Below are 13,486 nucleotides of genomic sequence, written 5' to 3'. Positions count from 1 at the left end.
AACGTTAGGAGAGATAGGCATAACCGAACTGAAAAATGAATTTAAGTGTTTTTACTACCAGGACATGTATAAAAATACATGTCCAACCTTTTAATTGCAATGCACCCTGCCTTATGAAATAGCCAGGGCCTACTTTATGGGTGACTTATATGCAACAAAAGGGGAGTTTAAGACTTGGCAATGGGGTTATAATGCCAAGTCGAATTGCATTCAGGCTGCAATGGAAGACCAGGGACTTGTTTTAAGGGGCTGCGTAAGTGGGTGGCACAATAAGTGGTGTAGGCCCACTAGTAGCATTTAGTTTACAGGCCCTGGATATATGGTATTCCACTCTATAAGAGACTTTAAGTAAATTATATATGCCATTTAGTTGTTAGCCAATGTTACCATGTTTAAAGGAGAGAGCATGTTAACTTTAGCACTAGTTAGCAGTGGTAAAGTGCACAGAGACTTAGAGCCAACAAAAACTAATTTCAGCAAAAAGTGAAGGGTAAAAGCAAAAAGTTTCGGGTGAATTTGCATAGATGGTCAACTCCAACAATTCCCATATCAGCTAAAAATGGCACCTAGATTAAGAAGGCGCAACAATACTATAATAGTGGTGGTAAACACTGTAGAAATGCAAATAACATAACAAATCAAATGAGCACTGACATAGTCAGTACATGTCCAGCAGGGGGGCGGGAACTTATTGTGACACTCACAGTGGAGGCCGGCACTGGTAAGAGTGGTAGGGCGTTGCGGGGTGGGGGTTGGGGAAGTCTGCATACAACGGGATAAGTTAAATTAAATAAAAAATACTTACCTTATGCTCGCCGCATCGCCAATTCGGCGAGCGCAAGGTAAATGGTTTTATTTTTTTAAAGTTTCAGTTAACTTATCCCGTCGTATGTCGACTTACCTGAACCCCCACCTCAGCCCGGCCCGGCCCACCACCCCACCACTCTTACCTGTGTCGGCCGTGACTGGACACACAGTCACGTTTCTGCATTAAAACTTCCTCCTTATTAATTGACATACTACTTTTACTAGTTTGATAGAAAGTACAGTTAATATATAAATAAGTAACTGATGTCAGGGGACTGAAAATGTAAATAATGCAAGTAATTCAATTACCTTTTAGACCGTAGCTGCATCTCTCTCTCTGAAATGGTTCTTTCCTTTGGTTTAAAGAGGTTGTCTAAAAAACAGAAAGTATATCTTAGGCACTCAGTTCCGTATACTTAACAATATATTCCTAGAACTGTTTACACAGGTTTAGAGAGAAGACAATACTGTAAACCTGTGATAGAAGCAACAGCTTGGTAATTAGCAAAACTTGTTTGTTAACGCTCCACTGGTCAGAGAAGTGCTTGGTGAAGGTTTATGGTAGAATGTATTGCCACTCCAGTGAATGTTCTCACTGGAAATCCTCCTACACTATATAAGTCACTGAAGACGGACTATAGATGACGTTAGATGTTCCCAACAATCAATGTGCGTGCTCTGGTACAATGTCAATGTGTAGTAGCAGGTGCTAAATGTGGGCAAAATGAAGTCTCTCTAGAATGTATGGAAGCACTGAATGCTGCTTTCTCCATCCCACATAATTTCGTTTCAACTGACTCAATCTACTGTGGGCCACCGCCTAAACTGCTAATACACAGATGTCACTGGGCGGTGGAGAGCGTACATCCTTCTTCTACAAGTGCTTTGATGGGAATGGGTTGACTTATCCCAAGTCACTCTTAATTGTATATTTATTTGTATTGCATGAGTGTATGGCCCTTATTGTATTCTTCACCTTGGCAGATCTTTCGTTCAATGATGGCCCCATCCTACTGCGAAAGCAGCCCCCTACGTGGGAACCTACTGGGGAATTGCCATAGGATAAAAAATGGCCAGATCAGTCTTGTCCAACAACATATGTCTGCATCGGTCAGAAAAACCAAATGACAGGATTGGACACGCCTGATATAAAACATAAGGGCACCGGATTTGCTCTCTTGCATCCTGGAAATGTAACCCTTCCCTCCCACTGAATAGCCCTAGCTGAACGTTCTCGAAAGGAGCATTAATTACACCAAGGCTACACAAACCGCCCCCAAATTAAAAATAAGAATCATGGAGGGGACTAAGAATATTAGGCAGAGAAATAATGCAATCACATTTGTGGCGACTAGTGAAGATTGTAGCATAGTACAGCTATTCTAAAACTGTGCACATTTCAATGCTGCTTATTTAACCTTCCTTTTTACCTCAAACTAGATTGAGTTTGATATACAATTTCATCTTGCTCACTGTAAAAGAAAATATAGATTGTCTACCCACATGCAAAGTTGGTGGCAGCAACTGTTTCCTGTAGTTTAATTTCCAAACTGGTATCTTTTATCATTCGAAAATGTCTTTCATTGTATCCGTAGGTATAGTATTCGTAACAACTCTATTCAAATTTCGAGAGAATATATTCTTTTTAGATTTGTATTGTTTTTACACTAATTTGAAGATGAAAAATACGTTATGTTTTACATTCCTTTTTACGCGTTCCAGTGAGCATAGCCAAGAAGTGTTTTGCACATGTCTCGTCACTCTTTCTAATGGCTGTTACTCAAGTCAATTTCGGTTCCTGATCGGTTGTACTGGTGCAGGATGCAGGCTGAATCCCAACTGACAGCATTCCATACAGAACGTCACAGACCACAATACATAATCAAATTGCACCAAATTGCAGCTGATTACGAACTTTGTTAGTGGTGGTGGTAGTAATGGTGGTGTATGGTGGACTTAATGGTATGGTCTTAGTGGTAATGGTGATGATAATGGTGGGGTTGTTGATCGCAGTAGTCAGGTCGTCCAGTGGCAAGATCTCAAAAGAATATGCATTTCCACTGCATGACATGTTGATAAACATTACCATCATGGCCGCCAGTCGTACTGCATACACATGGAGCAGCTGGCCCAGCAAGAGCATCAAAGGAGTTCCCAGGGGCTTGGCATTGGAAAGAAATTGGAGCATGTCAAAGGAGCTGGTGGATGTGGGTGAGGCAGAGCAAAATCCGGGACCACCAAGAACCACAGTAGCAAAGAGGTTGGGGTATAGCAGTATCTGAGATTGCCGAGTCATGGCAAAACATTTTCTAGAAGAGATTGGTAGAGAAGAAGCTGGGACTACAAAGAGCCAAAGTAACAAAGGAGGATGAGGTGGAGCAGGAGGTGGGATCTAGTAAGATGTCGATAAGGACATGTTAGGGTCAGGTAATCCTATTGTGTAAACACAAACTAGAAAGTAGGTTCACACTCCAGTCCTGACATAACATTGACAACATTTCTTCGATTCATCTCTTCTGTGAAAAATATGACTCTTCTTTAGAATCCCTGGTGTGGTGTTGTGTGCCCTAGGCCCGTGTGCGTACACAGGAACGTCATGGACACTAGTGCATGGTGCACATAACTGGCCTTGGGCACTTGCACGCGGACCCTTTTATTGTCAGGTCAACGTCACTCGTGAGGCCTATGTTGGATGGGGGTGGGGTGCTGGTCAAAGGCAGCCCTCGTGGGAGTGGCTGGTACACTGGTACATGCTGGAACACTAGAACGGGTCTAGCGGGACTCGACACATGGGTAACATAAAGGACGGAGTGCAAAAGAAAGTGTTTAGTTTTGTGGTTTAAAATAGTCCCTCATACACTGCAATAAAAGCACTCAATAACAGTGGGAATGATGCACAAAACAACCAATAAAATATGGAAGGTAACATGCTTCTGAAGTCTATATTGTGTATACTTCTTTAGAAGAGTTGTCACACTATCTCTGACAGACAGCTGCACTCTGAAACCAGACCTCAAATTAGCACGTAACATGACTGACACAATAGCAGGCGGAATGGCACATTAAATAACCACTAGCATATGGTGAAAGAGTTTATGCTTCCAAAGCCTACTCTGTGTATAATTTATTAGAACAGTATTCACACAAGCTCTGACAGACAGCTGCACTGTAAAGCAGACCTCAAAAGAACACACAGCAAGATTTCCTTACAACTTTGGTCTTTAATTCGTTCTCAAAACTATTTCATGATCTGTAGGTCACTGGACTAAACGAGGAATTAATCAGCATATCTGTGAAATACACAATGGTATAAACTAGTCAATATAACCAATAAAAAAATAAATGCAAGGGCAGTCAACAAAAAATGCAGCTTATAGCAGTTTAAAGGTGCTGCCCTTTTGAGTGCCCTGCAGGCAGAAATCTGTTAATGTCAAATGTGATTAATGCCTCGCTTTCCCTTCTGATCCAAGGCCCAGCTTCTTATTAAATTCTTACTTACTTTGCTAATTATGATCGAAATGCAGGAGTTCTAACATACTCTAAATGTAACAGACTACCTCAGCAGGCCTGCTTAATTCAGTGGCACAAGGAAAAGGTATTATTAATTGCCTTCTAGCTATTAAACTCTCCCACATACTCATTATTTATTGAATTGCTGTAATTTCGCAGATATATGCTTTCTAGACACCCCTGGACACTTACTAGGGTGCATTTTCTATTGCTGAGACAATTTAATTTGAAAGAGGCAACATGTGGCTCTTTGGGTGCGGGTCTAAGTGGGCACAGGGGCGTGAGGGATTTCTTTGGGGCAGTGAGTGTGTCCAATGAGCCACATGAAGGTCATGGAGTATCCCACTGAGGGCCATGAGGCACCCTGTGACATCAGTGTATGGCAAGGGGACTCAAAAGAGCCAGTGGCGAAAGAGGTTGTCCCTTTTGCTTCCTGGTGCTTGGCCAGGAAAACCATCTCACCAACTTTCTGAGCAATTCAGCAGCAGTGGCTGACTAAGGGAACTGTCTCAAACGGTGAGAGGAGCTGGGGGGGTTAGTAGTGGTTCTAGCCTATCACATGGTAGCATTAACTTCGCCACGATCATATGTTCACCCACATTGTATCTTGACTAAAGTTTAGATGTGACCACAGGTGATGTTTGGGTGACTTACTGTCAGATTGAAGGTTTGTGTGAGGGCATGTGGTGAAGTACTCCAATTTTTGAGACCCCAGAGGTGCTAGGGGTAGCACCCTATGACTTCGAGTACTTCCTGATGTGGTATTATAAAATTCTGCATATCTTGATAATATCACAAAGAACTTGGCAACAGAAACTGAAATATGAAAAGACATCTTTATTAAACTCAAATGAGTGAGACTACGTCGCACAGAAGCCTTAGCAACTGAATGAGGCAGTCTACAGAACAGAAACCAGTTTCCTTTTTTATACAGAATCTGGGCAACACCGCCCTTCTCTTGCAGTTGGTCATTCACATATTTTACTTCAAAGAACAAGCAGAGTCATGATTGCAATCTCACATTTCAGTTCAGCCAGCCCGCAATTATTTACCCAGCAAGGCTCAGATCCCACATCAGATATCAACTGACCCCAATAAACATGAGCATCTCCTGTTTTGAGAAGCAGGCCATAAAGCAGGAACAAGCAGGTGCGAAAGTGATTAGCCGGAGGCTTGTGTGCGATGAAAGGACTTTATGGTGTGTCAAGCCCTGATGCTAATCACAGGTGGCCGGAGGAAGGGGAGCTCGTGAGACCGGACTGACCTGGGGCAGCGGAGACCAGCTGCCCAGGTCATGGAGAAGTCAAGCAGAAAGTACATGTATTCTAAAGGCCCGTACTTGCTTATAATGTGTTTGTCTATGTGAGGGCAACTTATAAGATGGCCACCACTCCAAGATGGAACCCACGGAGTCAATGTATAATAACGTATACATAGTGCATTTGGCAATGGGACGTTATGCAAAGCGCTTGTACATACCGCATTGACCAATCGCGGTTTGCTAATACATGAATAAACAGGGGTAGGGCCCTGTCTCCTACGTGGTCCCAAATACCAAAGTACGACAGACCCTCCTTTTGCCCTTACATAGGCAATCACTATACTCATACTGATCTTAGTCCAGGTCTATATTCACCAGATCATCAAGATGTTGCTGATGGAGCAAAATCCTAGTACTTGGACTCTCTCTCTGGACAGGTCTCCTTGAACACGAAGAAGCACAAAGGCCACATATGGCAGGACAAAATAAGCAATACCTCTATCTAGGTGGCATAAGATCACACCCCCAACAATTAGTGATGTTCACTACTAACTAGTGTCGATGCAGGAGCTGTATAGAAGAATTGCTTACGAATTCTAATCTTTTAACCTGCTCATGTTCAGGAAAAGGGTGAAAAGAGTGCAAAGAAACAGTAGTGGAAAAAAGACATAGGTTGGGAAGCGGGTGCAGAAGTCAATTGGGTAGAGAAAATCAATCCCACCCATAAATGACAACGTCATGTAAAAAAAACACTAGAAAACACGTTATTAAGAATATATAGACAACGGGAGAAAGTAGCGACCACTATTACAAATGAAATATTTAGTAACATTTTAGGGCTCCTATACATTTTGTATGTTCAGGTGAAACAGTGGTGACCCTCATCAATGCTCTGAGGTGAAAAGGGGGCACCTTTCCACAGAAAATGGATTTTATTCTGTTTATACTAGACAATGCCAGCAAAACAAACAGTCTTCTAACACCTAGTCTATACAATCACACGGAAACCTCTTGTGAAACCACCTATGCTCAGAGTCCGTTCAAAAAGCCTCTCTGGCAGGCTTCTATTGTCCATCAAATCTTCTTCTGTTGTTTTCTTTTGCATGGGCCTCTTCATTCAAGCCTTACATGAGAAAAGAAAGTACTGCTTAGTTGGAGTGCCCTCTGGCAAACTGTTAGACCTGTCAGCCCTTTGGGTGGTCCCTCCTCATCATTATTTATTTTGTCCCACTTTTGCCTCAAACCCTGTTTGAATTTTTCCTTTTTGGGAACCACCAGATTTTTTAGTGTTGCTGCAGATTCAGGGAGCCATTTTACCTACCCCTGAAACTTCTGTCTGAGGGCCTGAAGCACAAAATGGTGGCCACCTGTGACATCACCAGCATCCACTGGACCCTACCAGCACCTTCCAGAACATTCCAGAACTCTGTGACAGTTGGAGGCGGTTTGGAATGTTGGGGAGTTAAGAGAGAGAGTTGGCAGTTGGAGCTGGCAGTTGGCACCTGACTGGTGAAGAGAGAGCAGCACAACAGTGAAGGAGGAAGGAGTGAAGCAGCAGGGGTGGAAACTTGTGCCTGGAGTGGGGTCCATAAACCCACCCTTGATACTTGTCCCTACTGATGGATCCCAGCCTGTAGCCCTGTGTGGGAAGAAGCCAGAAAAACTCATCCTAAGGACCTGGACAGCAGGAACAGGCCTTAGAAGCAGAAAGCAGCAAGATCCTGACCTGGAAACTGGTTTCCCTGGAGTCCGGCGTCGAGTAGCCCAAGACCTGGAGCCCGAGGTGGAGAAGCGGCGCTGACTGAAGAAGCAGACGTCGTACCCGGAGCCGCCTGAGGTCGTGAGAGGGCGCCGACGGAGGTCGTGAGGAATACCAAAGGTCGAGGAGGAAGTTAACCGAGGTCGAGTGAGCGGCGTCATCGGAGGAGTGAAGTCCGCCCTCCGGAGTCGTCGGAGACCGAGGTGAAGTGTACCGGAGGTCGGGAGTGAGGATCGCACTCCGGAGTCGCCCGGAACCTGAGAGGAGGAGCACCGGAGGTCGGGGGTGAGGATCGCACCCCGGAGTCGCCGGAAGTCGACATCGAGGCCAGGCCGGCTGACGTCATCGAAGCCGAGAGCGCCATCGGACCGGAGCCGCCCGAAGTCGACATCGAGTAGAGACTGCCCGACGCCGTCGAATCGGAGGTCGAGATCGAACCGAGGCCGCCGACATCGGACCGGAACCGCCTACCGGCGTCGTCTAGAACTGACATTGTGCCGAGGCCGCCGAGATCGAACCGGAACTGCCTCCCGGCATCGACACGACTCCAGCGGCGTCGGAACATCAGAAAAAGGGCAGTAAGTGGAGTAGAGGGCGCCTAAGGCCCTGTGGAGACCTGAGAGACTGCTCTAAGGGGCTAGGGAGGTGCTGGAACCAACCTGACTGTGCCAGGGGTGAATTGGGACTAACCTAGAGAGGTTGTGTGGAGAGAGAAAGCCAGGGCACTGGTATTCCCCCCTTGATCTACCTCAGTTTAGGCCTCAGCCTTGTCCCAGCCAGGGAGTAGAACCCCTCAAGCCTTCCACAACCCTACAAGCTGTGCCTGGGCCAAATCAGCCCTTAGGGATTGAAAAGTGATCTGATTACATGAGTGCTGCTGTATACTTTTAATTACTTATTGAAGGCACTGTATTTATTGTGGTTTACCTATTTATTGCTTCACTATATTTATTGGTCCACAGGACTTGTTGGTGTACAATATTTATTGGTACAGTATTTATGCCTCAGAATATTTAATTGCCTGTATTACCTGCACTTATATTTATGACCCTTGTATTTATGATCACCCCTATTTGTTGAATCTCCAGACAGTATTTATTTGACCTGCACTATTTAAAATTTGTATATTGTGATTGACTTATTTATTTCTCCAATCAGCAACTAAGAGAAAAAGCAGATAAAGAAAGTTATTTTCATAATTTTTACGGTGTAGAGTCGTTTTTGGAACGGATGCACGCATGGTTATTGTTTGGGTATGTTGTATGCTTAGCACGGAGCCTGATTCCTGACCACTCGAGCCAAGCTACCACAGTGTGTCCGGAAGACCACCACCACCCCTTCTAGTGTGGGAGTGGGTTTCCAACATAAATTGGTGTTCAGTGGTGGGATAGAGCTGTGCCTACGCATACTCAACAATAACTGTGGGTAGTCCATAGGCCTACACCGGGAGTTTTCTCAAAGCGGCCTTCCTAATTGTGGGTTTTTGTTTTTTCCAAATTTACTCTGGTGGTGGGAGGAGGTATTATTAAAGGTACCCCCCTGCATAGTTACTGCACAAAAACCTGTCCTCTAACCTGAGTGGGCAAGATGGAGTTTGTACTAGAAAATCTAGAAACGTACACTGTGGCCCAACTCAGGGAGTTTTGCCAGCGGGAAGGGGTGTACTGTCCCCCAGGAGCAAAGAAGGGTGCACTCCAAACCATCTTAAGGGCTTGGGGGGAGGCACGCCGAGAAAGCAAGGCTGAGGAGGAAGACAGGGATGGAGAGCCTGACCCCGAGGGGGCTGAGATGTACCAACCTGAGGTGGGGAACCTGTCAGCAGGGCCCAGAACCATTTCTAGGAAGGGCAGCAGTGCCTCTAGCGGTGGCTTGTCTGAAGTGGAGCTAACAGACCGGAGGGAGAAAAGACAGCTCACATGGGACTTAGCAAGGCTGGAAAAAGAGAAGGAGGAGCAGAGGATGGCCCATGAATTACGACTGAAAGAAATAGATCTTCAGATCTTGAGAATCGGGGCACAACCTGTTCCTAATGGTGGCAGCCAAACCCAAGAGATCACCAGGGAACCTAAACCATACCTGCCAAAGGACATAGTAGCTAGCTATGGAGTGGGCGACGATATCGCCAAGTGGCTAGCGGCCTATGAGGTCTCACTGAGGGCCCATGGGGTTCCAGAGAAGTACTGGGGAGGGGGATTGTACAAGTACATGCCTCCAGCTGGTAGGGATGCTTTATTGGCCCTCGAGGAGGATGAGCAGACCCACTACCCCACCATGAAACTGGCGCTCATCAGAAAGTTTGGACTAACACCTGAAAAGTACAGACAGAAGTTCAGGGGTAGTCACAAACTGGGCACGCAGAATTGGGTGGACTTCCTGGACTATGCGAAGAAGGCAATGGAAGGTTGGATTCAGGGCAGTGAAGTGAGGAACTACGAGGAGTTGTTTGACCTGGTACTGAAGGAACACCTGCTCGAGAAATGTTTCCCTGAACTGCGGCAACACCTGGTGGATAGCAAGCTGACCAGTCCCCGGAAGCTTGCTGAGGAGGCGGACATTTGGGCTAGTACCCGGGTGTCCACAAGGGGGACTGGAGGGGATACTCAAAAGGCCGGACAGGGCGCCCCCCAGAAGAAAGAGGGAGGGGAAAAGAAAAAGGAGTTCTCCAAAGGCCCCCAAAATAACTTCCAAGGGAAGGGAACAGGATTCACCTCTAAGGCTAACCCACCCAGAAACCCTAATCCTGGCCAGAGTCAGCAGCCAAGGGTTGTCCATTGCTACGAGTGCGGTGGCGTTGGACACTATAAAGGAGATCCGAAGTGCCAGAAACGACCACCCCCTCCCACTGGAGGAAAGACCCCCGGAGTAGCTAGTGCAGTGCTCGGGGAGGAGATGCCCTTAACTAAGGGAAGGGAGTGGGCGGGTGTCACTTTAGTGTCCCTGGGAGAACGGGAGATGGTTCCTAAGATCCAGGTGCCCGCAAATACCGCAAAGTATGGGCAGTGGGTCACCATCAACGGCCAAAGAGGGGAGGCTCTGAGAGACACAGGAGCCAGTATGACTATGGTGCGTAGTCAACTGGTGTCTCCAGAGCAGGTAATTCCCGATGTACTCCACCCAGCCGCGATGGCTGACGGCAGAACAGGTCACTATCCCGTGGCCGAGGTTCCCTTTGAATGGGGGGGGGTTGCAGGTTCACTTCGAGTTGCCGTAAGCCCTGCCGTGCCAGTCGATTGTCTGCTGGGGAATGATATGGAGCACAACGCTTGGAAGGAGGTGGAATACCGGACTCACACCGAGATGCTGGGTACACCTGACTGGGCCTGTGTTAGCACAAGGTCCGCGACTACCCGAAGAGGGAGTTCATTTCGGCTGGAGCCTGGAACAAAGGCCCAGCCAGCTGCCAGTCAAGGGAAGAACCGAGGACAGGAGGAGCCTGCCTCGGCGTCTCCACCCCGTAGGACGGATAGGCCACCGGAGGTGGTGGACCAGGAGTCTGCGGAGGGGGACGTTACCAACCTGGAGGACCTACCCATCCCGGCCGAGTGGCACGTGGAGGGAGGCCCGTCCAGGGAGGAATTCTGCCAGGGCCAGAGGGAGTGCCCTACCCTTGAGGGGCTAAGGCGTCAGGCCGAAGCCCAGGCAGCAGGGAACGTTGAAGGGAACTACAGTGTTTACTGGGAGGATGGCCTCCTCTACAGTGAACCCAAGGCACCCCTACACGGATCGTCACGAGCCTTGGTAGTCCCTCAACGTTATCGAGCCTTCCTTCTGGAGTTGGCTCACGAGATCCCCTTGGCAGGACACCTGGGGCAAGACAAGACCTTCGCCCGTCTTGTCCCACACTTTTACTGGCCTCAGATGAAAGTGTCGTCCGATACCTACTGCCGGACATGTGTGTCTTGCCAAGCCAGTGGGAAAACAGGGGTGAAGCTGAAAGCTCCCCTGGAACCACTTCCTGTCGTTAGCACCCCCTTTGAAAGGGTGGGCATCGACATTGTGGGTCCGTTAGATCCACCGACTACAGCTGGTCACAGGTTTATCCTGGTTCTGGTGGATCATGCCACACGGTACCCAGAGGCAATACCTCTGAGGACCATAACAGCACCTGTTGTGGCTAGGGCCCTGATGGGAATCTTTACCCGAGTGGGTTTTCCCAAGGAAGTTGTGTCCGACAGGGGGACCAACTTCATGTCAGCGTACATGCGGGCGATGTGGAAGGAGTGTGGAGTGACCTACCGGTTCACAACTCCTTACCACCCCCAGACCAATGGTCTGGTGGAGAGGTTTAACAAAACCTTGAAGGGCATGATCAGAAGTCTGCCTGAAAGCCTGCGGAGGAAATGGGACGTCCTCCTACCCTGTTTACTTTTTTCCTACAGGGAAGTGCCACAGAAGGGAGTGGGCTTCAGCCCCTTCGAGCTTCTGTATGGGCACCCTGTACGGGGACCTCTCAACCTGGTGAGAGACGGATGGGAAAGAACTCCCAGAAAGCTTCCCCAGGATGTGGTGAGCTACATGCTGGCCTTCCGGAGCCAAATGGCTAAGTTGTGGAAGCAAGCTTCTGACAACTTGGAAGCCAGCCAAGCAGTGATGAAGGCGTGGTATGACCACAATGCTCACCCGGTGGAGTTGGAGCCTGGCCAGAAGGTGTGGGTGATCGAACCGGGAGAGCTTAGTGCCCTCCAGGATCGCTGGTCAGGACCCTTTGAGGTGTTGGAGAAGAAGGGTAAGGCTACCTACTTGGTGGACCTGAAGACCCCTCGTCAGCCCCTGCGGGTGCTGCATGCCAACCGCCTCAAACCCCACCACGAGAGGCCCGAAGTCATCTTGATGATGGTGACTGACGGAGGAGAGGACGTGGAAAGCGAGCCTCTCCCTGATCTGTTTGCGTCTCAAGAGAAGGATGGGTCGGTGGAGGGAGTGATTCTCTCCCCATCTCTAACTCCTGAACAGCAGGAGGACTGTCGCCAGGTCCTGGGGCAGTACTCCTCGTTGTTCTCCCTTGTCCCGGGTAGGACTCACCTGTGCGTCCATGACGTGGACACAGGAGACAGCCCACCTGTGAAGTCCAAGATCTACCGGATGTCAGACAAGGTGAAGGCCAGCATTCACAGTGAAGTCACTAAGATGCTGGAGCTAGGAGTGATCGAACCTTCTAGCAGCCCCTGGTCCAGTCCGGTGGTGTTAGTACCAAAAGCTGCACCACCGGGTGCCCAACCAGAACTGAGGTTCTGTGTGGACTATCGGGGACTGAATTCAGTGACCAAAACTGATGCTCATCCGATCCCTAGGGCGGATGAATTGATTGACCGGCTGGGAGCTGCCCAATATCTAAGTACCTTTGACCTTACTTCAGGGTACTGGCAGATCTCTTTGACTGATGGAGCAAGGGAAAGGTCAGCCTTCTCCACGCCCAATGGCCACTACCAGTTCTGTGTGATGCCCTTTGGGCTCAAGAACGCACCTGCCACGTTTCAGCGCCTGGTAAACCAGATCCTCACCGGAATGGAGAGTTTCTCTGCTGCTTATCTGGATGACATAGCCGTCTTCAGTAACAGCTGGGAGGATCACTTGCGTCACCTGCAAGCTGTTCTCCAGGCCCTGAGACAAGCTGGATTGACGATCAAGGCCAGCAAGTGCCAGATCGGGCAGGGGTCGGTAGTGTACCTTGGACACTTGGTGGGTAGGGGAGCGGTGCAACCCCTCCAGGCGAAGATCGAGGCCATCATGGCCTGGAAACCCCCCAAGACACAGACTGAGGTCCGAGCATTTTTGGGCCTCACGGGATACTACCGCCGCTTCGTGAAGGGGTACGGTACCATCGTAGCCCCCCTCACGGAGCTCACGTCCAAGAAACAACCTCGACGGGTAGTCTGGACGGAGGCTTGTCAGCAAGCCTTTGAGAGATTGAAGAAAGCCATGTGCGAGGCCCCGGTCTTAAGGGCCCCAGACTTTTCCAAGGAGTTCATTGTCCAGACAGATGCATCAGAACATGGCATTGGGGCAGTGTTATCGCAACTCAACGAAGAGGGTCTGGATCAACCCGTGGTCTTCCTATCCCGGAGACTACTTCCCAGGGAACAGAAGTGGAGTGCAATAGAGCGTGAAGCCTTTGCAGTGGTATGGGCTCTGAAGAAGTTGCGGCCATA

At 48.5% G+C, this 13,486-nt stretch overlaps 1 protein-coding gene across 1 annotated transcript in view; it reads right to left on the bottom strand.

The window, feature by feature from the left end:
• Positions 1 to 13,486, bottom strand: part of C1_2H10orf90 (chromosome 1_2 C10orf90 homolog) — a 561,981-nt gene that overhangs the window by 12,277 nt on the left and 536,218 nt on the right. Inside the window, exon 7 of the mRNA XM_085622763.1 lies at positions 1,117 to 1,180. Within this exon, the coding sequence (XP_085478889.1) occupies positions 1,117 to 1,180 (64 nt within the window). The remainder of the gene's footprint in view (positions 1 to 1,116; positions 1,181 to 13,486) is intronic.

The sequence above is a fragment of the Triturus cristatus genome, chromosome 1_2 (assembly GCF_964204655.1).
Source record: "Triturus cristatus chromosome 1_2, aTriCri1.1, whole genome shotgun sequence".
NCBI lineage: Eukaryota > Metazoa > Chordata > Amphibia > Caudata > Salamandridae > Triturus > Triturus cristatus.
This window is presented reverse-complemented; position numbering and strand designations above follow the sequence as displayed.